The sequence below is a fragment of the Bidens hawaiensis genome, unplaced genomic scaffold, assembly GCF_021521415.1.
Source record: "Bidens hawaiensis isolate Kalapana, Puna unplaced genomic scaffold, B.hawaiensis_p1.1 tig00037322_1, whole genome shotgun sequence".
In the NCBI taxonomy this organism is placed as follows: Eukaryota; Viridiplantae; Streptophyta; class Magnoliopsida; order Asterales; family Asteraceae; genus Bidens; species Bidens hawaiensis.
The window spans coordinates 54,211-78,418 of record NW_027496525.1 but is presented as its reverse complement, the minus strand read 5'-3'; the positions used below and the strand labels follow the sequence as shown (position 1 = coordinate 78,418).

At 35.9% G+C, this 24,208-nt stretch overlaps 1 protein-coding gene and 1 pseudogene across 1 annotated transcript; both read right to left on the bottom strand.

Annotated features, from left to right (window-relative positions):
• Positions 1–1,718: 1,718 nt before the first annotated feature.
• On the bottom strand, positions 1,719–5,867 carry LOC143589295 (uncharacterized). Its single transcript, XM_077070107.1, has 11 exons — positions 5,346–5,867; positions 4,629–4,813; positions 4,449–4,529; positions 3,885–3,926; positions 3,686–3,772; positions 3,461–3,587; positions 3,290–3,370; positions 2,862–2,978; positions 2,629–2,690; positions 2,285–2,387; positions 1,719–1,849 (listed from the first exon to the last, which is right to left on the bottom strand). Exons 1-11 carry the CDS (start codon positions 5,797–5,799, stop codon positions 1,758–1,760), a joined length of 1,431 nt encoding a protein of 476 aa, XP_076926222.1. The 5' UTR covers positions 5,800–5,867; the 3' UTR covers positions 1,719–1,757.
• A 1,551-nt stretch (positions 5,868–7,418) lies between these two features.
• Positions 7,419–9,233, bottom strand: LOC143589284 (pentatricopeptide repeat-containing protein At2g36980, mitochondrial pseudogene; annotated as a pseudogene).
• Positions 9,234–24,208: the final 14,975 nt, after the last annotated feature.

Below are 24,208 nucleotides of genomic sequence, written 5' to 3'. Positions count from 1 at the left end.
AAAAAGTAAATATTGCGGAGGTTGAGGTGGAGGCCATCCATCCTTGAAGATCCTTTCTTATGGATGGTGAAGAATGGTGGTTGGCGTGTCCCTTATATTGGTAATGTGGAAATTATCAAGTTGTTTGTGAGAATAATGGATATTTTATTGTTGTAAGTAAAAAGCATTGTTGTTGAGACTGGACCGGACCGGCCGGCCGAACCGGTCCGACAGGGATTCAGTCCACCGACCAGTCCGGTTCTATATATTCACTCGGTTGCTAGGGAACCGGCCGGTCCGAACCGGTTTGACCGGTCGGACCGGAAACCGGACAGGTTGAACCGGTTTTCAATGAAAAAAATTTTTTTTTTTTTGAAAAATCATATTTCAAGCATGGCCCGTCTTTTTTTACCAAATTTGTTCGGCCGGTTGAACCGGTTGGCTGTCTAGTTCGGTGTCCGGTTTAGTTATGAAAAGATTGGTAAAAAGTTTTGTGAAAAAAATAAATAAAAAGTTGATATGGTATGCTGACTAGGCTGTTTGTGAAGAAAATAATCCTATAGACAGTCTTATAAACGATAATGAGTCACAAAGGCAATTATTGGCTTATAATCATAATGGTTGACGTTATAATTTGGAAACTAGTCAAACTTGACTAGATAACTTATATTGAATTGAAAAGAGCTCAGTTATATATGAAAAGAGGATTTAAAAATTTTGAAATAATAATATACTGTGTAAGAGAACAATTTAAAGGATTGACAAGAATTTAATAGACTTGTACTAGTTTTCAACACGTAATAGTGTATGACCTGTTCATGCTACTTGACTTGTTTCATTTTTTCATTAAAAAATAATAAATAATAATAATAATAATAAAATAAAACAAAATTCTCAAATTGTTTTTAAAAAACCCAAAATATCTTCTTTTGAACTAAATTCGTCGATGCCGACAAGCTTGTGTATCCGATGCTTAGATGACATGTGACACGAAACCGTCAACAATACCAATTCTCGTTTAATTATGTCGTCTCTGACCAATTTCGAACTCAATTTTGTCACCTCCGACCAGATTCTAATTTTTGAACACAATATAATTTTATTTAATTTTACTAATAATTTGTTTTTCTTTAATAAGTTTTAATGCATAAAGTTTTACTACGAGTAAATATTTTGAATTTTGTAAAATTTTATATTTTAAAAATAATAAAAGAATAACATTCTAAAATTTTCAATTCAAATTGCCTACGAATCCAACAATCTCACACTTAGAGACCATGAATACTACCATTTGCAATCTATAGAGTAAATATTTCATTTGCAATCTAAAGAGTAAATATTTAATATTTTAAGAATACACGACTAAGCAAACTTAAATAACGAAGTGTGATTGGACTATGAAATATACATATGCGCATGTAAGCAAAAACCATGAAAAACACAAGTGAAAAAATGCGTCAACTTGGGCATATAGACGTGTAACAAGACTACAAGAGTTCAACATAATAAATCACACAAGCCGGTAAAACAACACATCTAGCATAATTACAATAGCATAATTACATAAGCATGTCACACTAAAACAACATATATCTTAAAACAAAACAATTTCATGAGGTTTTATGCCTTTTGAATACACTTCCACACCTTATCTTCTGTTTGACCCGTTTCAATCTTAGCTAACCATTTTAATCTTCCACATTCATATAGTTATTAGTTAAACGAAACTATCCTTTTCCCACAAATGTGTCGCCTTTAGCGAAACAACAAATCGTGTTTTAAGTGGTACAAAAATCTTGTAGCAGCTGCTCAATTGTTGTCCTTGATGGAACACTATCAATTTTAAATACTTTCATCTCATCATCTAAACCTGCAGCACAATTTTCATTCTAAAATATTAAACTGGTCGAAATTATTACAAGCGACTAGAAAATCATGTCATACATATGAACCCAAACACCGCACATGTCTTCATGTGTTGACACCAGCGTGGCCCGTTTATCCAAATATAAATGCATATAAAACAATTACGTTAAACATGATGCTCATTTGTCTCTTAACTTTTTAACCTTGGCATAAAATACCCAAAAGTTTTAAGTTATGACTTAAAAACATATTTGTAAGAAAAATTAAAAATAAACAGAACCAAATTAACTAAAAACGATAATGGAAATGAAAACCGAACTTATCTAAACAAGTTTAGTTAACTGGTTCAGTCTGTTCTTGCGATAAAAAAACATTATAAATTATAAAGATAAGGTTAACTGAAAACAATAACAATAAAATGAAAGAAATATAATCAAACCTGGATAGTACAATGCATGAAGTGGTAGATGTGAAGCATGATTATGTAGAAAATGAAGGAGGTCCTCCATGAGATCCTCAGATTCAGCTGAGATCATCATTTCCTTAAATATATTCAAATATAAACATAAGTGACGAAAAATGTTGATGATTACATTATATTAATAAAAAGAGTTACACGAATGGTTCATGTAGTATGTCTAAATTTCACTTTTGGTTATCAGGCATGTGAGAGTACCAATGATGCACTTTCTCATACCTGAGAACTAAAAGTGAAATTTGAAAATACCCAACGGTCCATTCGTGAGGAAGCTTAGTAAGAAACATGAAAAAGAATCTCCTAACCTTAAAATTTTTTTGATGATTGTAGCCCGAGATAACTATGAGCAACCTTAATTTCTCCAACTCTGCACACAAAAAACAATAGATACACCACCACACATATTGTCTGATTATGATTATTCAAAATCACATGTAAAACGCGTTTTAGATGATAATGAGATAATGACATTGACAATGATAATGAGATAACAATCACGATAATGACATAAGTTAACGATAATGATAATAATACTCACGCCGAAAGAGGATGATCTCTTGAATTGAAGTCTCATTATGGGACAGAAGTTGAGAAATAGATATCCCAACTGCACTCATCCCTACAACAAATCTGGGCCCACCAATATCAGTTTTACCTATTTTCAAAAAGTCAAACTGCAGAATTAAATCAATCTTTACTATGGAAGCTACTTATTTGTTCAGCTTTAATATATGATATGCACTCATTTGAGTAAATTACATAAATAGCCCTTTTGTTCGTCGGAGTAAAATAGTCATCTTACACAACTTAACAAAGTTTTTAGTGAAAGTCTTAGAATCCAAACATGTTACAAATATGCGACTTTTTAAAGTTAGACCACAAAGCTGTTACTTTTGCTAAACCACTGGGACTATTTGTAACTAACTCAATATATTATTTACAAGATAGATAAGAATATATTCTCACCGATTGTTGACCACTTTCTGAAGTCTTTCTGCAAGATTTGACCAACGCTAAGCGGGGATACGTCATGCATTTTAGATCTCACTATTGTTAAAAAAAACAATGCAAAAAACAAAGATTAAAATAAATGCAAAACAGAAACTTATAATTATGCAAATATAATTAAAAGCTTACAAATTTGATAAAGCCCGTCGCAACCAAGACGACCCGCCCCGTTAAATAATAAAGTTGACACATATCTATCTACAGAAGTACATTGAGGACTAGTCAAATTGTCAGTATCCAGTAGGATACCTGCTAGCTGCAAGAACAAATACATAAATGTATTACAAACATAACATTGTATAATCATATACTTATGATTGTAGAAAATAAATAAAACTTTTACATACTGCATACCAGAAGGCGAGAGAAACCCTTCCCTGTTAATATCCCGGGTGATATCGAAACAAATTTTTCAGCAATAAGGGCACAACACGAACCGTCCTGATTTGTCAAATATCATATTGATCAAATGTCAAAATCACATCAAATGCTAAGCTTTATAAATTAATTATAAACACTTCATAAATATATGAATGATCAAATGTAATCTAACCTTTTGGCAATTAAATACTTCTATTATAGAATCCTTTAATGCCTGTTTCAAGAAGACACAAGTAGGCAACAAATAAATCTACTCTATCATAAATCATAACAAATTTTTATTATCTAAACTTTAGTCCCTGTGGGTTGGATAACGGGTCAAAACGGGTTGACCTGCAAATATTTTATTATTCATTTAAATTTATTAGAATTAATTACAGGGATGGTCCATGTGGTTGGCATATCGCAACTTTAGTTCTTGGCTACCAAAAATTACAAATTTCAGGGACCAACATTGTTACGCTTGTGCAACAGTTGGACTAAAGTTGTAATTTTTGCAAGTCAGGGATCAAAGTTGCAATATGACCAAAGTAAAGGGTTCATCCATGTAATTAATTCAATTTTTTAATTATTAATTAATGTGAGATAGTTATGACTTATGATCACTAAAACAATAGTCCTGCAATAAAATGATTTAGGAGGTTGTATGCACTGAAAATAAATGTTGGGTGACTTTCAACCTGTTTGACATGCTTTCCTTTCGAATAAAATGGCAATTTTTTTAAAAAAAAATTACCTCTTGTTTCTCTTGAAGCTTATCAGTATTCAGTAAAACAATTTTAAGACTTCCGAATAGATCATAATATGAAAGATCAACCTGCTCAAATAATATTATAATAAACATAAGACCTCAAAATCAATAACTATGAGAACAAAATGCAGTATTCTTCTAATTAACTAAAGTAATAAACTTTACCTCATCGATGAATAGAAGTGACGACTGATCAATGCTGCAAGAACTAAGTAGCCATTCCAGCTCACCACGAGAATTAATATCTTCCCTCTTAAGGTTAATAATAGGCACGGTGCAAAACCGAGAGGTCCAGTCGGTTTCATGCAAGTAGAACGAATACATGATAACTGAAATTAACGATCCCGCATCTGCATGTAATTGCAACAATTTAAATACATGGGAAGGTCTACACAGATGACAGTTTTTAGAGATAACAGAAAGAACAAAATAAACCATTCATTTTTTCAATTTAAAAAAATTATATAATACAAGAAAATGGTTGAAATGCATATAACTTGAGTTTGTAAAAATTATTTATAAGCAAATTTCATTTATTTATAAACCTACATATAACTCACACATGTGTAAAAGTATATATAAGCAAAACTCATATGAACAAACTACTTTAATGGTTTTTTATATACACAACATACACATTTGTATATAAAAAGTAAAAGCTATTAAAAATATAAACACTGATAGAAAAAATCAAACCATTTGCGTTTGTTTTTGTTCTCACAATAATTTAGTATAGTAATGAAAGCGATACCTACATTTACGGGTCAACCCATTTTGACCCGTACAGTGGTGAAGCTTGGACTAAGATACTGGGGGGGGGGGGGGGCTGGCCCCAAGTATACTTCGCCACTGGACCAGTACTAATATAATTACAGAGCATACCTGAGATGGGCCCAAGTACAACACGCAAAAACCGACCCGGAACACCCTCGTTAACCGCATTCTTACAATCTTTCAAATACTTATTTAGCTTCCGAATGCTTTGACAAGTCTCCACAACATCTATTTGTGGTAAACTACCATAATAAAAAGATGCTGCACATAATGGAAGTGGAACTTGTTTCCTCTTATTAGAATCTTTAAATAATTTTAACATTTCAGCATTGCGATTGGTTTGAATATCATCTATTATCTGAGGTGAACTTAAACCAACAGGTTCAGATAATGACACTCCAAAAGGGTCTTTTACAAGGTCTGACTGTGAACCTTTAGATGAACTGTTTGAAAAAGTTTCTATAATGTCAGTTGTATGATTTGCAACCGAGGATGATCGGGTGATCATTTTTGGATTACGGGTCTTTCCCATAAATTCATATAGAGGTTTCCTGTTGTTCATAGAGGTGTTACTGTTACCTCTTTTTAACCCGTCAAAAAATGGATTCTCACGAGCTCGGATGTATTTTCCCTATTTGAAATCAACTGGATTAGTTAATATATGCAGCGGGTGCCATTTTAACTCATTTACTTATTAACGTGTTTAGGTTAAACGGGCCAGCTTCAAGTTGAACTCGGGCTACAAGTTAAACAAGTCAGCTCAAGCTAGGCTTGAAAACTCTCAATGAACTGAAACTGAGCTCAAGCTTGGATCTGATAACAAAATACTAGGGGGTGCATGAAACCGAAGAAAGACCCATCCATAACTAAAAACCAAAACAAAAAAATTGAACCTAAACAAAAACCGATGGTTTGGTTTTATGTTTTTGTGAAAACCGAATTTTTGGTTAGGTTTCGGTTTTGCTTTTGATTAAAACCGAAAAACCAAGCAACCGGATTTATGGATTTTCAGTTTTTTTTTAATTTTGAATGTCTTATTTATAAAAATTTAATAAATTTTTTTTGGGGGATATTTTAGCTCAAATGCATGATTAACAAAATTAATCAGTAATTTACAAAAATATCATTAGACCCAAGTGCCCAAATTCACTATTTTGGACTAATATTTTAAGGCCCAAATGGCAAAACCGAAAAACCAAAACCGAAGCGAACCCAAACACTGAAAACCAAAAACTGAAACCAAATGGGTTTCAAAAACTCAGAAACCGAATTTTCAGCTTCAGTTCGTGTCCCATGCGCACACCTAGCTCGAACTAGCTAGCAGCTGGATAATAACTAAATAAGCTCCTTAATTTGCTTATCAAATTTTAGTTATTTTCACGCAACATAACAACAAAAAATGATAGATATAACAAAAAAAACGTGTAAAAAATATTTGTTACAAATATAGATTTAAAAATTAGTGAGACTGATTGATGTGATGATGAGTATCAGTATAGTTGAAGCAAGAAGAAAGGTTACCTGTTGGTTTTGTAGCATTGAATCACCCATGGCTAAATTGGGAAGAATAAGAGCAAGTTAGCACAATGAAGGAATGAATATGTTGGAAAAAGATCAAAAGAACAAGCTAGGCCGGCAGGCATTGTAGAATCCGTTGCGTGTTTCATTAAACTACAAACATGTCAAAACCTTCGATACCATTAATGTTTTTCTTTGTTTTCTTCTTCTTATTATTATTATTAACATGCCGACTTTTAAATAAATTTCTCAAGTTCAAAGTTTAAAACCAAACCATTTGGATCTCAAACCGACCGACTTGCTTTGTACAGTTCAGTCGGTTTATGAACTGTGTTTATTTTGATTTTCCATTGGTCTTAAGTAAATCCAATCAACCAGAGTGATACAATGACGTTAATTCACCAGCATTTTTTAATCTAACCAATTGATGTTGAGAGACAAATTATATCACATGACACAAGTTTATATTTTTTGAATGATGATCCAAATTAGTATGTTAGGTCCATTCAAATCTTATAACAACAGTAGTCAAAAACAACATAAATCATGCAATATAATCTCCAACTCCTCCTAATCATCCTCTATCAAAAACTGAATAGCATTTACACAGCCAGAACTCACTTCATTTGAACTTCACAGTAACCTTTATTAATTGTTACATCATCATTGATTCTTCAATTGGTAATCAAGCAAGTACAAAGCAGAGCACATATCTTCCTCATACACACACAAACCACCACCACCAGCAACAAAGCACATCACCTTATTTCTAACCTCAATCCAACTACAACCAGGCACCTTCTTCACCCCACTATCATCCATCTCTTTCCTAACCAACTCAGCTTCTTCCCACTTGCCACTTGCACAATACATATTAGAAAGCACCACATAACTCATCTCACCACCACTCAACTCACCCATCAACACATCACCATGTGCATAACAACCTCCAAAAACCGCCTCACTCACGCCACGTGTCGCATACCCATTTGCCACCTCTCGTGCTTCTTCCAAGTACCCCCCTCGAGCCAGCATATCCACCACGCACGCCACATGGTCTGTTTCTGGATCTACCCCGTGAACCCGACTCATTGATTCGAAAATATCCCACCCTTTGTTAATAAGACCTAAATGACTACAAGTCATTAACAAACTTATAAAGGTCACTTTATCCGGTTTCAAACCGAATAATAACATTTGTTCGTAAACATTCAGGGCTTTTTCACCCCAACCATGAAGACCGTATGCAATCAACATCGTGTTCCAAGAAACCAAATCTTTAACCATAATATCATCAAACGATTGCTTTGACCCGTTAATGTCCCCACATTTTGCATACATGTTAACCAACCCGTTTCCCACATAAGCATAGTTATAAAAACCGTGAACTATCGCAAGACTGTGGATCATTTTACCATGTCCTAATGTTGCAATAACAGAACACACGTGTAAAACTGTTCCAAACGAGAGCTCATCGGGCTGGATGCTGGTTTTCAACATATTTACAAAAAACCCGAGAGCTTGTTCGGCGTTTCCGTTTCTAACGTAGCCTGTCATCATTGAAGTCCAAGAAATAATATTTTTTTCAGGGGCTTGTTGAAATGCAATAGCTGCTTTCCGGGTGTCACCTATCTTCATGTAAGCGTCAATTATCGTGTTCCAAGAAACTTGGTTCGGAGTCTTGACCAAGTCAAACATCTTGATGACATCATCGGGGGTACCGGTTTGTGCATAGAAGCTAAGAATCGAGTTGTTAGCCTCAACTGCTGAACTCCACCCGTTCTTAACAATAACAGCATGAACCATACAACCGACATCATATCGTTGTGATTCAGAACAACCGTTCATTAGAGCACTATAAGTCCATTGATCTTGATCACACGAGTCAAGCATCATCTTCTTGAACAAGCCAACACAAGTATCAATATTCCCATGTCGAGCATGACCGGAAATCATAGTATTCCAAGCAATAATAACCTTGTTTGGCATGGAATTAAAAACAGTTTCAGCATATTGAAACCGATCAGCATGAACAAAAGCAAACAACACCGAACACCACGAGACGTCATTTTTAAACTTGATTTCTTTAAACACTTGATGAGCATTACAAGGGATTAAACACTTAGCATACATGTCAACCAATGCATTATTTACAGGAAGTGAAGAACAGTAACCTGTGGAAACAATTAAAGCATGAATCTTTTGTCCGTAACGGATATTACACGAGCCTGCGCACGCACTCAAAGCTGCAGTGAATGAGTAATGATCAGGTTTGGTGTTGGTAGTAGCTTTCATGTGGTGGAAGAGTAACATGGCTTCTTGGTGAAGGTTTAGATGGGTGTAAGAAGTGAGCATAGTGTTCCAAACCACCGTGTCTCTGTGAGGCATTTCATCGAACAGTTTACGTGCATGTGCAATTCTTCCGGATTTAGCTAGGGATGAGATGTTGGATGTTGTTTGAACCAAATATGATCTCATGTGATTGTTATGCTACAAGTAAGTTATGTTTAAAATGGGACGGTGAATAATCACACAACAAAACCAATTAGTCGGTTGGAGACTTAAAATTACTTTTGACACATCCACTTACCCACATATATGACAAAGTGAGAAACAATACAATTTTCCCCATTTCAAGTATATATTTTTCCATACATGTGAGATACTAATTGGTTATATTATTTAAATATATCTTATTAAATAAAAAATGTGATCCTATTTGATTCCCAAAAAAAAAAATTCATAAAAAAATATTATCTACTTAGATATAATGTTGACTTGCTTGTAAACCAACAACGAAACTCTACTGAATATGATAAATCTAAAAACTGAAATAGTTTTATTTCATGCTATGATTGTTAGTTTAATTTTCTGTGTTATTAAAAAACTAGTTTTTAACCCGGCGTATTGCGCCGGGCAGGTTGGTAAATCCGAACGTTGGTAAGACACAAGCATTACCGGTCCTAAGTGTTGAGGAGGTAACTTGACGTGAATTCGGTCAGTTTCTGTTACATGTGTTATTGTACAGAAACCAAAACAAAAAAAAGAGTTATAGAAATTGAGATGGAACATTGAGATAGCGTTGGTCGGTGAAACTCGAGTGTTGGTAAAACCCGAGCGTTGTTGGTCCCTGGCGGTGAGTCTATGCAAATTTGGTTGGGTTTTTCACGTCCGTTATAAAACCTAACTAAAAAAAAAAAGAATTGTCATTCGGTCAGTTTCGTTACGGTACTATAACTAAAACAAAATGCGCTAAGTCTACGCAAATTATGTCAGTTTTTATCATATCCGTTACGGTATATTGGTATTGGAACTAAACTAATAAAAAACAAACATACAAAGATAATTAGAAATATAATTATCAAAGTTTAAAACAAAAAACAAACAAAAAAAAAACTTGATCCAATGAAATCTTGTCAAATGGACCAATCATAGTCCATCGTCGCCAAACTTCTCTTTTATATATATTAGTAATGTGGCGATAACATGAAACACTTTTTTATTTATTTTCTATTTAAAAGTTGTTTTTTTCAAAATTAAAAAGTTATTTTCTACACAATAAAAACTAATTATAATATATATTTTATTCAATAAAAAACTATTCTGATTTGGTTGGGTTGGGTTGGGTTGGGTTGGGTTGGGTTGGGTTGGGAATGAGAATGAGAATGAAAATTTGAGTTTGGTTGGTTTGTATAGTTAGATGAGAGAGAAATTAATTTTTTAATAGAAAGTTTGGTTGGGTTGGGTTACACATGGGAACGACAATCACAATTTTTGACCCAAAATGTCGGATGGTAATCTGGTATGTATTCTTTTTATGGACATTTACATATATCCTCTTCCTAAGTTTCTTTATTACATATTTGCCCTTCCTAAACTACATATATTATATATTTATCCTTTTCATTAAAAATAACTAACTAAAAAACCATTTTACCCTTAATGAACTAATTAAAGAACTATTACATAAAAAATATATATATATATCACATTCCTAAACTACATCAAATACAAATTTCCCCAATTTCAACCCAAATCGAGCGGGTGATAAGACGAATATGTCGAACACCAATAAATCCAATTGAAGTCAACTTTTTAATCATTAGTAAATATAAAAAAGGTATTTAAAAAATTACTTTTAAAACTTAAAAATATGAAATAAAAAAGGTTTTTTTTTAAATATAGAAAAGGTTTTTTTTTTTTTTAAATGGACATTACTTCTTCACAATGTACAACAATATGTAAAATTGTAAGACCATCCCCATTCACAAACCAACCAAACCCAGTTTTTATTATAAAATTAATTTCTCTCACTTTCACCTACCAATCCAAACAAACCAAACTCTCTACACTCATTAGCAATCCATCCCACACTATTTTTATTAAATAAATATTATTTATAATTATAGTTTTGGTTATTGAAAAGTGACTAGAAATATAAAAAGTAATTACTTTATTTAAAATTTAACAATATATTTAATTTAAAAATATTTACAAAATAAAAGGATAATTATATTAATCAAACATACTTAATATTTATTTTATATTAAAAAAAGTATTTTTGTTACGAACTCTGTTTTTAAAAAAATTTATACCGATGTGTTCACGAAAAAAAGCTGAACAAGACTATATTTTTAGATTTTTTTAAAAACTTAATTTTTGAAAGTTATTAGATAAAAACAATATTATAGTTAAAACTAATAAGTATGAAAGAAAAATAAAAAAGAAATTAAAAAGAGGTCCATTAAAATGTTGACAAGTGATAGTAAATGGGTTTGCAAATTGGTTTGTTACATCAAACCAGTTTGGTCAATTTCTTTTCTTTTTTAATTTTCTTCTTTTACAAATAGTGTAACAAACCATTAATGGTTTGTTGATGGGAGTGGTCTAAATTTAATTTTCTAGTAGCATAAACGTATGAAAACATGCTAAACTTGAAGAACAAGAAGCTAGGCAAATGACATTTGTTGCCCATATCTAGGAGTAATATTATGTTCCATGTAATGGCTAATACAATAGTAGGAAAACTTAAAACGTTAACATTTAACAAAACCATGGACTTCAAAAGGCCGAATACTGGCTAACTGTCTTAAAGAGAGTTGGATGAGAAAGCCTAGCGTTTATTATTTGTGAGGGAGGTTGAGGGGCTGCTTTTGAAGCTTGGACAAGAACGCGCGGGGGGGGGGGGGGGGGGGGGGGGCGGGGAAGGCGGACTCAAAATGTATTTTTTTTTAATTCATAAACGAGGGAGCCGGGCTCAAATTTTTGGGCGAAAACGGGTAAATTTACACTACGTATAAAAGCCCTTCACCCCTGTTTTGAAAGATATGCAACATAAAGCAAAGGTGTGGGGGGGGGGGGGGGGGGGCAGATGGGAGACGAAAACTCGAGTTACTTTCATGTTATGTTAAATAAAAATATTACTAATAATGGGCTACACGGCTTATTTGCTGGTGATGGTACCTGGGTTGATAATCCTATTATGTTGAAAAACATGGTGTATGATTTTTTTGCGGATTGATTCAAAGAACTGTTGGGTGTGAGACTGAATTTTGTATGTCCAAAGATTTCCAGCCTAGATGAGGGTGAGGCGGAATCCTTGGTGGGCCCGTTTACGCTCTCGGAAATAAAAGACGCGGTGTGGGGCTGTGATGATGATAAGTCACCGGACCCGGATGGGTACAATTTTAAGTTCTTCAAGCGGTGTTGGGGTTGTTTTGAAGAGATATTGTGTATATTTTCAATGAATTTTTTAACTATGGTTCATTTGGTAATGGGTGTTTGTCGTCATTCGTTGCGTTAATACCAAAGGTTAAAGACATGTCGAGCTTAGGTGATTTCCGACCCATAAGTCTTATTGGTTGTTTAAATAAAATTCTCTCAAAGGTGATGGTAAACAGACTAAAAAGGGTGACTGGGAAGTTGATCTCGGAATGCCTAAAAGGAGTATTCTAGATGGCCCATTAATCCTCAACAAATTAGTGGCATGGCTGCGTAAGACTAAAAAGCGTGGCATGATTTTTAAGGTCGATCGCTTAGTTGGTACTCCTTGACTGGCTCTTAGCTATATGCATATGCATATCCCGATTCGTTGGAAGAGTTGGGTTTCGGAAATCCTTAAGGCGAGTCAGGCGTCGGTTTTGGTAAATGGTTCGCCCACCTGGTAATTGAATTGCTTTCACAATCTCCGACAAGACAACCCACTATCACCGTTCTTATTTATCATCGCAATGCAAACTCTGACTGCGATGATGATGATGAAGAGGGCGGTGGATACGTGTTTATTCCAAGGGCTGAATTGTGGCTTTAACAGACCCGCTCTCCTAGGTGATTGCTTTAAGGCATTAACAAGACGAACAATGAGCCTAGAATCAACTGAGACGAAAGACGCTGCAAGCTAGCTAGGGGGGCTGAAGTCGCAGGCTGTAGATTATCTCGGTATTATTATGGATAACAACCAGCATGCCACTTTACCAAGAAGCACTAAGAAAACCATTTCACATACAAAATCGTCATAATAATAAGAAATAACCAGCCAGTCAGCGGTTTTTTTAATTGATGAAACTGCCAGTGTGCGTATGTGTAAGGATGTTCCTTGGCACATTAGCATCATCACCAACATTGTGAGTTGCAGAGTGTAGCAGAGCCCGGAAACACATTTTCCACTTCAAAAGTTTGATAACCATGCAGAGAAACCTAATCATAAACAAAAACTAATTATGAAACATATATAATTATAATAATAATAATGATGATAACAAATACAAGGTAGAAACAACCTTAGTGAAAGAGGTAACAGCACATTGTGTAGTGGGAGTTGGGGAAACATTTTTAACCACAGATGTCGATCTCTGGGAAGCATTAAACTTTTGGCGCAGCGCAGGAAGTAGAGTTTGGAGGACGGAATCTTCCACACCTTCCAGAACAACAGTTGTCACAATCTTAGCTACCTTTCTATGACCACCTTGATCTTGATCCAAGGCAACATTTGGTGTTAGTGGTGACATAGTAGAACACCACCTCGCCTGCTGTTGCAAACACATGAATATAATGATTTAAGGAAGCAATACTCATCATTAAACAACCACAGCAATAAACGGAAAAAAAAATATTTTCTAAGGCACCGGCAATTACACAAATCTTTCGGGAAAGAAAAACATTCAATTCAGAGGTTGGTCAATACGAATCATGAACGAAAAACCTCAACTACACGGATCTTTCAACAAAAAAGCCCTAATTACACGGACCTTTCTAACAAAAAGCACCCCCAATTACACAAATCTTTCGAAATTCGAATCATCAATCGAAAATCCACAATTACACATATCAACAAAAAGCCCTAATTACAGATTAAAAAAAAAGACAGAATAAGAAGAAGAAAAGCTAATCATCACTAACAGTAGTGGTAGCAGACAGACGACGGATCATCATCCGCTGAGCAATCGAACGAAGAAACACTTACCACTCATTCTAACACGAACCCATGACTCAATCGACCCAACCCAAAGCATTTGCCACCTCTAAACGGAACCCTAGAATAATAGAATGAACGGACGGACGACCTATATCTATAAACCCTAGCCATGTTGTCGTCCCCTTTTTTGGAATCTACCATATCGCTTGGTTTTTAAACGACAAATTCACAGGTACGGGTCTTATCAAAACCAAATAGCTCTTAAACGGATTATAACATCTCATTAAATTAAAAATTAATCTTACCATTTTTTTATATGAAAATCCTATAAAATAGGGATATACTAAAATTTAATATCCAATTTTTAAAAAAAGGATATTACTTATTATTAATAAACAATTTTATAATAAAAAACATAAGCGGGTCATGGGTCACCAAATCCAGATAGCTTTCAAAACGGGTTATAACATATCATTTATTTATGAAACCCTTTCATCATCAAACCCTAAGTATATTATTAACTTTCTAACAATAAAGAAAATTAAAATCCAAAAAATAAATATTAAAAAACGAAAAATGTAAAACAACCATTCTCTCAAGCCATCAGATTGTTTTATTTGTAAATGAAGGTTTCTCGCACATTTGACCTGAATTCACGACTAAAGGTCTCATCAACCCTATATAGCTCTTAAATGGGTTATAACATCTCATCATATTAAAAATTAATCTCATAAAATATTTGATATGAAAATCCTATAAAATATGAATATAATAAAAATTAATATTATATTTTATTTAAAAAAAAAGATACTATTTATAATTAAGAAACAATTTTATAATAAAGAAAATAAACGGGTAATGGTATCACCAAACCCAGATAACTTTTAAACCGGATTATAACATATCATTTATTTGTGAAATAATTTTATCATCAAACCTCAAGTACACTAATTATTAACTTTCTTAGAATAAATAAAATTAAAATCCAAATTATACATATATAAATATTAAAAACGAATAATGTAAAATAACCCCCGTAATACGGGAAATAAAATCTAGTCTCTACTATATATAAAGCATGAGTGACCAACCTTTTTGCTTTAAATACAAACCATAATACAAAAAATTAGGATATTTTAAAGCCAGTTTTGTCTTTTAGTTGGTTGATTTTAATTTATTCAAAAATAGTTACAATTTTGGTCATTTAACTTTAATCACATTTTATTAATTTATAGAATAGTTATATATATACCAATTATTTTAAACCAACAACCCTCACAACATTTAAACGCTTATAACCTTTTCAGACGTTAATATTTTTTTAAAAGTATTATACCATAAAAACGGATATTTTATTCTCTTTAATTTTAGTATGGTATTGCAATATATTTTTTTTTCATTTTAAAAACTTTGTGTTACATGATTACCATTAAGGACCGGCAAACGGGTTGGGCGGGTTCGGCCATTCAGGTCATGGGTCTTTTAGGTTAAGGTTGGAATGGATCAATCAAAAAAGGTTTATCTGGTTTGGGTCGGGACGGGTTTGGGTCGAAAGGGGTCAGGTGAGAACAAATTTCATGTTAGGCAAAACAGGTTGCGGGTCAAGATGCGTTCAAGATGGCGAGTCAAGTCGCATTCAATGTTGAGTTACGTGTGCATCGACACCTGATTGCATGTGTACAGTCATCGTATGGCATGCTTTCTAACACCGACTAAGCTTCCAATGTTGCATTACGAGCATACTATTGTCATGTTGCGCGCGTACTGTTTTAAAGTCACGCACTTACTGGAACGGTAACACTGGTTACGCGTTCGATGTCATGTTGTGAACATACTCCGCTTCATCGAGCGGACACCCAGCTATATATAACAAACATATCTAATACTATATAATAAAAAAATTAAAATGCATTCAATGTTTACAGTCTGATCTGGTTTCATAGGATCGGTTTCGGTATAAAACACGAATCAAACCATTCGCTACAGTTTGAAAATTTTGAAACCGACCAATCAATAGAAAGTTAAAAAACCCAGTCGTGAAACCAAATTGATGACTGGTTTAAACGGTTTCAAGATTTTAAACCGAACCATGAACACTCATAATTATTACGTGATTAATAGGATCTACGTTCAATCAACCCATGCATCGCGCGAGCACCCGTCTAGTATAATAAATAAATAAATAAACAAACAAATAAATAAATAAAAGATGACAAAATCACGATAATTGGGCCGTTCTATTCCGTGGGCTTTGGACTAACGCGAGCCCAATACGCTCTTAATTAGCTTCTTGACCCTTGTGTGACGCGTTCTTAATTATTTAGATCCTCTGCCAACTATAAGTTTTCAATTTAATTCATTATATATTTTGGTTTAATTAAAATTGTTAACTTGAAAAATATGTTTTTTTGTTGAGAATCAAACTCACCACCTTACTTTTAAAATGTTTGTGGCTTACCAACTCAATTAAGATAATTTGATGCGGACCTTCACTTTTCCTTCATAGGTAAAAATTTACAACATTCCATTTTGATTTCTTTAAAATGCAAATACAAGTTTTCTTAATAATATTTGTATATTATGAAATATGGAATTACCCATTCATTAATATTTATTATGTAGGAAAAAGTTAGACTTAAAGGTATACAAAAATGGGAAGTACAAGAAGGATTTGTGACCTAAAAAGAAAAACCTAGACAAAAAAAATTCAAGAAAAAAAGAATTATAACTCAAAATATAAATAAAAAAGTAAAAAAAAACTAAAATGTTTCTGTGACACCCGTCAAAGTTGGTCAACCTTCGCACAACTTTAGGGCGTAATCAAACATACTTGTGTTAAACTAATTTTCCTTTTATGAAATGTGTCGCCATTTAATCACGTGAGTTGAGCAAAACCATTCCTGTAGGTCACACTCGTTAGGTAACTACAAGAATTACTGGAGACACAAAAATAATTTGAGGTTTGAATTCTATGTTATAGGGTTATATTTTATAATTGTTTTTATAAAATATTCAAACACCTAACACGAAATGATTCTTCAAACGTTAGTATTACTTAATTCGCGAACTATTATCGATTACCAAATATGCGAATGTTTAAGCCTAATGCTTAGCATTTGAACATCATAATACATCATCAAGTCACCAAAGTATTATCTATATAGTATAAATTACAAGTTTGATGACACATTAGTTACGATTGGGCCAAGTGGTGAAATGCTAATGGTTCATGCATTTTTTTTCCTTTTGTTTTCCGTTTCGATATCATAACGAACGTAATGGATACCCACCGAATTTGGGTCGACACTCCCTCTAGGACCGATAACGCTTGGCTTTTACCAACCGCACATTTTACCAACCCTTTTGTTAACGCTCGGTTTTTACCAATCGTACATGCTTATCGACCCTTTTGTTTAAATTCCAGTACCGTAAAGAAGGTAATCGAATTTGCATTCACTCACCTCCTCAACATTGGGTTTTAACGTCCCGATTTTATTGACACATCGTCGCAACGCCCGGGTTTTACTAACCTTTTTTGTTTAGTTTCGGTATCGTAACAAACGTAATAAATAAGAGTTTTGCTGCCGCAAGGACCCCATTGGGCCAATTGGCGACACCTTATTGGTGGAAGACATTTTTTTTGTATTGTTTTGTTTTTGTTTTTGTTTCGGTCTACAAAAAATGTAACAAAAACAACAAAATGTCAATTTTTTTTGTTTTAGTTCTGGTACCGTAAAGATCATGACGGAAATAGACCGAATTCACGTAGACTCATTGTGTTTTGTTTTAGTTCTAGTATTGTAACGTACGCAACGAAAACCGACGGATGCTCAACGTGACAAAAATTAATCGAATTTGCGTAGACTCACCGCTTAAACGCCAGGGATCGTCAACGTGGGGTTTTACCGATGCTCGAGTTTTCCCGACTGATGCTAACCCATTGGTCCACCTCAAATTCTATAATTTTTTTTGTTTTATTTTTTGTTTTAGTTCTTGTATAGTGACGCATGTAACGAAACCGGCCGAATTTTCTTCGACTTACTGCCTCAACGCTTAGGTTTTATCACCGCTCGGGCTTTACCGACCTGCTCAGGCGCAACGCGCCGGGTACGTAAATGTCACACCCTCAAAATCCACTAACGGAGTTTTACCGTCAGAGGGTGTGAACTGGCAGGATCGGAATCATCAGTTATAATCAAACCATAAATTAAAGTTTCAAAACCATAAAAACGTTTACGAGTAATTAAATGCGGAAGCGTAAAAACCTTTAATCAAAAGTTGCGTCACGCAGGACGACTTAAAACCAAGGATAACCGTTAAAAATAAGTTTGCAGGATAAAAGCGTTTTCAATCAATGCATGTTCCTAAACCGCGCGCCCGCCTTGGCTACCTGAGAATAACATACTAAAAGTGTCAACACAAGGTTGGTGAGTTCACAAGTTATATAAAAATAAATCGTTTAGCGTTTGCGTTCAGCGTTACAGCGTTTTGCGTTAAGCGTTTTGCGTTACCAGATAGTGTTATGTCAAATTATATATCGATAGGTAGCTAGTCTATACAACAAGTATTACTAAGTGTTCGACACCGAAGCTGACTCGTTTAATAAGTGCCTTGTCACCAGGTCCTCCAGACCATGGTACGTGTTAGCCAAAATTACACCCGCTCGACCTCCAGTCAAGTTTTAGCGTTGGGTGGGGTTTGTCAAACCCAGTAGTACTACTCAACAGTGACTCGCTATTCTAAATATTAACCGGTTCGATGTGTAGGACTTCAAATATTTCGTTTGCCACTTAGCCTTTACAAGTGATATATAATTTATAACAAAATCTTAAATGCATTGTGGAGTATGTTATCTCCCCCAAGTGAAAAACGTTTGAAAACAGTTTAAAGAGGGGAAAGTGAAACTCACTGTTTGCGACGAATTTCCCAAAATAAATCACCAAGATGCGCGTCACCGAAAAACTCTCTCTAACGTTCTAAAACAACAAAGAGATTTTTCTAAGTGTCGGAATATTATCGAGTCTCTAGACCCGGCACATAATACCTATGCACAATACATGTTTCGTGTTTCGTTTGTGAATCGTGTGTGACTTTAACAAGTGTTTTTGTGACACATCACATGTGTAAGCAATCATATACGTGTCATGTATTCATAACGTACATTACTAGCAATTATTCCCCGTAAGGGCATTTTGGTAAACAAATAACAATTAACTAGCCATTATTCCCCATAGGGGCATTTTGGTCAAATTATGACAATCAATTAGCAGTTATTCCCCGCAAGGGCATTTTAGTCAAAACACGATAATAAATTAGCAAGTATCATATTTCATGCATTTTCACAAAACTCAGCAGCTAGTTTCACCGAGACAGAAATCCTACTAGAAAGATTGTACTATTTCACCGATCATAGCATCTCAATTAATTTACCAAAAATCATCACAGAAGCACATATGTCTTAGGTTTCCAGAACATATTTTATTACATTTTTATTCCTCATATTTTTCTCACAATCATCAAATCATTACAGCAAACTCGTAACAGTCAAATTCATGCGCAACAGAATGTTATTTGCAATTCCCGTTAAACGAAAAATCCAATAAATGCAAGACCACTTCGGTTTGGTTCCTAACTCAATGAGTCAACTTCCAGAAGTGGAATCAACCCAATTGGTCTCGTAGTTCATGAGATATAACATTTACAACATAACCTAACAGCAGGTCTAACAGCTCAGCTTTGCACAACGTTTTTGTAAAATCATAAAAGTTAACTTCTACTTGTCCAAAAATTACAAGTTTATATTCTTTAGAAACTAGCCTCAGCCTAGTTTACTGTAGTACTAACAATCTCAACCAATTTTCATGTTTACACTTCGTTACAGTCACTTAAACATCAAATACACATTCTGTCCAGAAACTGTTTGCATCCAAACTCAATATATTAACAACCTATGAATTATCATGCATTCATATGACCCTCTAGACTCCATAAACACCATCCATGCACATCAATTACATATTACATACTTGATTAGGGTTTGTGTTTGAACTCAAATCAAAGACACAACAATTTACATGCAACAAGATTCAATCTAGTTATCAAATCATCATCCAAATAACAACAATCATAATAACTATACACACACACCAAAATCGGCTGTTAGGGTTTACAATTAACCCAACAAACATCAAAATCAATTAACAAGGATGTGAAGGATGATCAATTATACCTTCCTAGCACCTAGTTCTTCAATCAAACACTTGATTTGATGGTTGAATGTGTATGTAGAGTGGACGGCAGCCAAGGATCAAGGGAAGAGAGAGACCGATCGGAACTTGGGTTTAGAATAATAATAAGTTAGGGTTTAGTTATTATGTTTATTTATAATAGTCTATGTTACACTTTGGCCCCTCCACTTCTAAGTATTACTTTTCCTAGCTTAAACTAACTTGTTTACATCTTGAGTTAACGTTTATAACCATGTTATCACATAACACATAAGTCTAACACACAATTATCACATAATTATTGTTTTGACGTTTTTCGTTTATTCATCAATCGTTTGCGTCAACTTGTTTGCGTTTCGGTGCAAATCCCGAAAGACTACACATGTAGTAAGTGTTAAGCGTCATTTAAACCCTAGTTTAAATGTAATGAAGTGTGCGTTATAGATTTAGTGATCTTAAGTTTGAATTGACGGAGTTGAGTTAACGGAGTTAACCTGAAATTGACGATTGTCACATCATTCCCATGTTAAAGAATTTTCGTCCCGAAAATTTGAGTCAAGTCGTGATGAGTGTCTGAAAAAGTAAAAAAAAATTTCAGTTTGTCATATCATCCCCTAGTAGAAAGAAATTTCGTCCCGAAATTTAATTCATACCTCCGGTGATGTCTGACGGTTTGCCGAGTTTCGCGGTTTTCTGTGTTTGGTTAGCCCTTCAAAAAGGTGGGGATACTTTTTCATCATTTGATCCTCGCGTTCCCACGTGAACTCCGGTCCACGTCTCGAGTTCCAACGAACTTTAACGATTGGAATTTTGCTGTGTTTGAGCGTCTTGGTTTCCCAATCCAAAACCTCGACTGGTTCCTCAATGAAACGTAACTGTTCATCAACTTGCAGTTCCTCCAAAGGAACTACTTGGGTTTCATCGGACATGCATTTCTTCAAATTCGATACGTGGAATACATCGTGTACGCCACTGAGTTCTGTTGGTAGGTCCAGTTGGTACGCCACCGGACCAATGCGCTCAGTTATCCGGTACGGACCAACATACCGTGGGTTGAGTTTGTTTCGCTTCCCAAAGCGAACCACACCTTTCCAAGGTGAGACTTTGAGTAACACTCGATCGTTCACTTGAAATTCGAGGGGTTTTCGGCGCTTGTCGGCGTAACTCTTTTGGCGATCTCGTGCTGCTGCCATGCGATTTCGGATTTGAACAATCTTTTCCGAAGTTTCGAGTACCAGTTCCGGACCAGTGATTTGGCTGTCACCCACCTCTGTCCAGCAGAGTGGTGATCGACACTTCCGTCCGTACAGCGCTTCAAACGGCGCTGCCTTAATACTTGCGTGGTAGCTGTTATTGTACGAAAACTCTACCAAGGGTAAATGGGGTTCCCAACTTTTTCCGAAATCCAATACGCAGGCACGCAACATATCCTCCAGGGTCTGAATAGCTTGCTCACTTTGCCCATCCGTCTGAGGATGGTATGCTGTGCTCATATCGAGACGGGTGCCTAGTGCGCTTTGCAGCGACTTCCAAAAGTGCGAAGTGAAACGAGAATCTCGATCAGAAATGATTGAGACAGGCACTCCGTGTCTAGACACTACTTCCTTCATGTAAACACGAGTCAGTCTTTCCATTTTGATCGTTTCTTTAATCGCTAGGAAGTGTGCCGATTTAGTCAACCGGTCAACGATCACCCAGATGGTATCACATCCCGTCGGTGTCTTAGGTAAACCCGTAATAAAATCCATTGAGATGTGTTCCCATTTCCACATTGGGAGTTCCGGTTGTTACAGTAGACCAGATGGTTTCTGGTATTCTATCTTGACTCTGGCACAAGTCAAGCATTTGCTCACGTAGGTGGCAATGTCGGCTTTCATGTTCGGCCACCAGTAAAGTGCCTTTAAATCATGATACATTTTATCTGAGCCAGGGTGGATAGAATATCGGGACTTGTGAGCTTCGTCCATCACTAGAGTTCTCAACTCTCCGTATCGTGGAACCCAAATCCGGTTCTCAAAATATCGGACCCCGTCCGATTTGGTTTCAAGTTGCTTGTTCATGCCCCGCATGAGTTCCGATGGAAGATTATCATCTCTCAAGGCTTCAAGTTGCGCATCGCGAATCTGATCGGGTAAGCTGGCATGAATCGTGAGTTGCAATGCTCTCACCCGTCTGGGTTTATCTGTTTCTTTTCTGCTGAGGGCGTCGGCCACCACATTGGCCTTGCCAGGGTGGTACTTGATGGCACAATCATAATCTTTGAGCAGCTCGACCCAACGACGCTGTCGCATGTTCAGCTCATTCTGATCGTAGATATGTTGGAGACTCTTGTGGTCGGTGTAAATGGTAAACTTGGTACCGTACAAGTAATGCCTCCATATCTTAAGAGCAAACACCACAGCTCCGAGTTCCAAATCGTGGGTCGTGTAGTTCTTCTCGTGAACCCGTAGTTGTCGAGAGGCATAGGCTATAACCTTCTCGAGTTGCATCAGCACACAACCGAGACCTTGTATAGATGCGTCACAGTGTACCTCAAAATTTTCCGTTCCCTCGGGGAGGGCTAAAATAGGGGCGCTACAAAGCTTGGTTTTCAACTGTTAAAAAGCGGATTCTTGCGTGTCACCCCAATTGTACTTAGTGCCCTTGTGAGTCAAAGCGGTGAGGGGTTGAGCAATCTTTGAAAATCCCTCGATGAAACGCCGGTAGTAGCCGGCCAGTCCTAGGAATTGCCGCACCTCAGTCGGAGTCTCAGGTGCTTCCCAGTTTTTGATGGCCTCTACCTTACCGGGATCGACATGGATACCATTCTCGTTGATCACATGTCCTAAAAAGTGAACCTCGCGAAGCCAAAATTCACATTTCGAGAGTTTAGCATACAGTTGTTCCTTCTTTAGCAATTCCAGAATTACCCTTAAGTGCTCTTCGTGGTCAGCTTCGTTCTTGGAGTAGACGAGAATATCATCGATGAAAACAATCACAAACTTGTCGAGGTACGCCTTGCATACTCGATTCATGAGATCCATAAATACGGCTGGTGCGTTGGTTAGGCCAAAAGGCATAACCGAAAACTCGTAGTGACCATACCGTGTTCTGAAAGCCGTCTTTGAGATATCTTCTTCGCGCACTCTTAGTTGGTGATAACCAGATCGCAGATCGATCTTCGAGTAGTAACTCGATCCTTGAAGCTGGTCAAACAAATCATCAATTCGGGGTAAAGGATAACGGTTCTTGACCGTCACCTTGTTCAACTCCCGGTAGTCGATACACATGCGGAAAGTCCCGTCTTTCTTTCGAACAAACAAGACAGGGGCTTCCCACGGCGATGAGCTAGGTCAGATAAAACCCTTATCCAACAAATCTTGCAACTGAGTGGACAACTCATGAAGTTCCGCCGGTGCGAGCCGATACGGGGCTCGGGCTATGGGTGCTGCACCGGGTGTCAACTCGATTTGGAATTCGACTTGACGAATAGGAGGGAGTCCGTGCAAATCCTCCGGGAAAACTTCCGGGAAGTCTCGCACAACAGGTATATCTTCAATTCGTTTATCCTCCGCGGGTTTCTCAACAATCTGCGCCAAAATTTCCGGATGACCCTTTCATAGATACTTCTGCGCCTTCATAAGGGTAATGACGCTGGTGGTCATGCCGCTTCTCTCGCCTCGGACCGAAATGATCTCGCCGGAAGGGGTGGTAATATGGACTATCTTATCGTGGCATATAATCTCCGCTCGGTTCTCGGATAACCAGTCCATGCCGACAACGACATCGAAACTACTAAGCGTAAAAGGAATAAGGTCGATATCAAAGACATG

Excerpts from the sequence above, each read along its gene's own strand:
- LOC143589295 (XM_077070107.1), bottom strand. The coding sequence starts at position 5,799 with ATGAACAACAGGAAACCTCTATATGAATTTATGGGAAAGACCCGTAAT. Across the intron at positions 4,530-4,628 it reads CACTTCTATTCATCGATGAG|GTTGATCTTTCATATTATGA; the intron begins GTAAAGTTTATT and ends TTATTTGAGCAG. Across the intron at positions 3,927-4,448 it reads AGCTTCAAGAGAAACAAGAG|GCATTAAAGGATTCTATAAT; the intron begins GTAATTTTTTTT and ends TTCTTGAAACAG.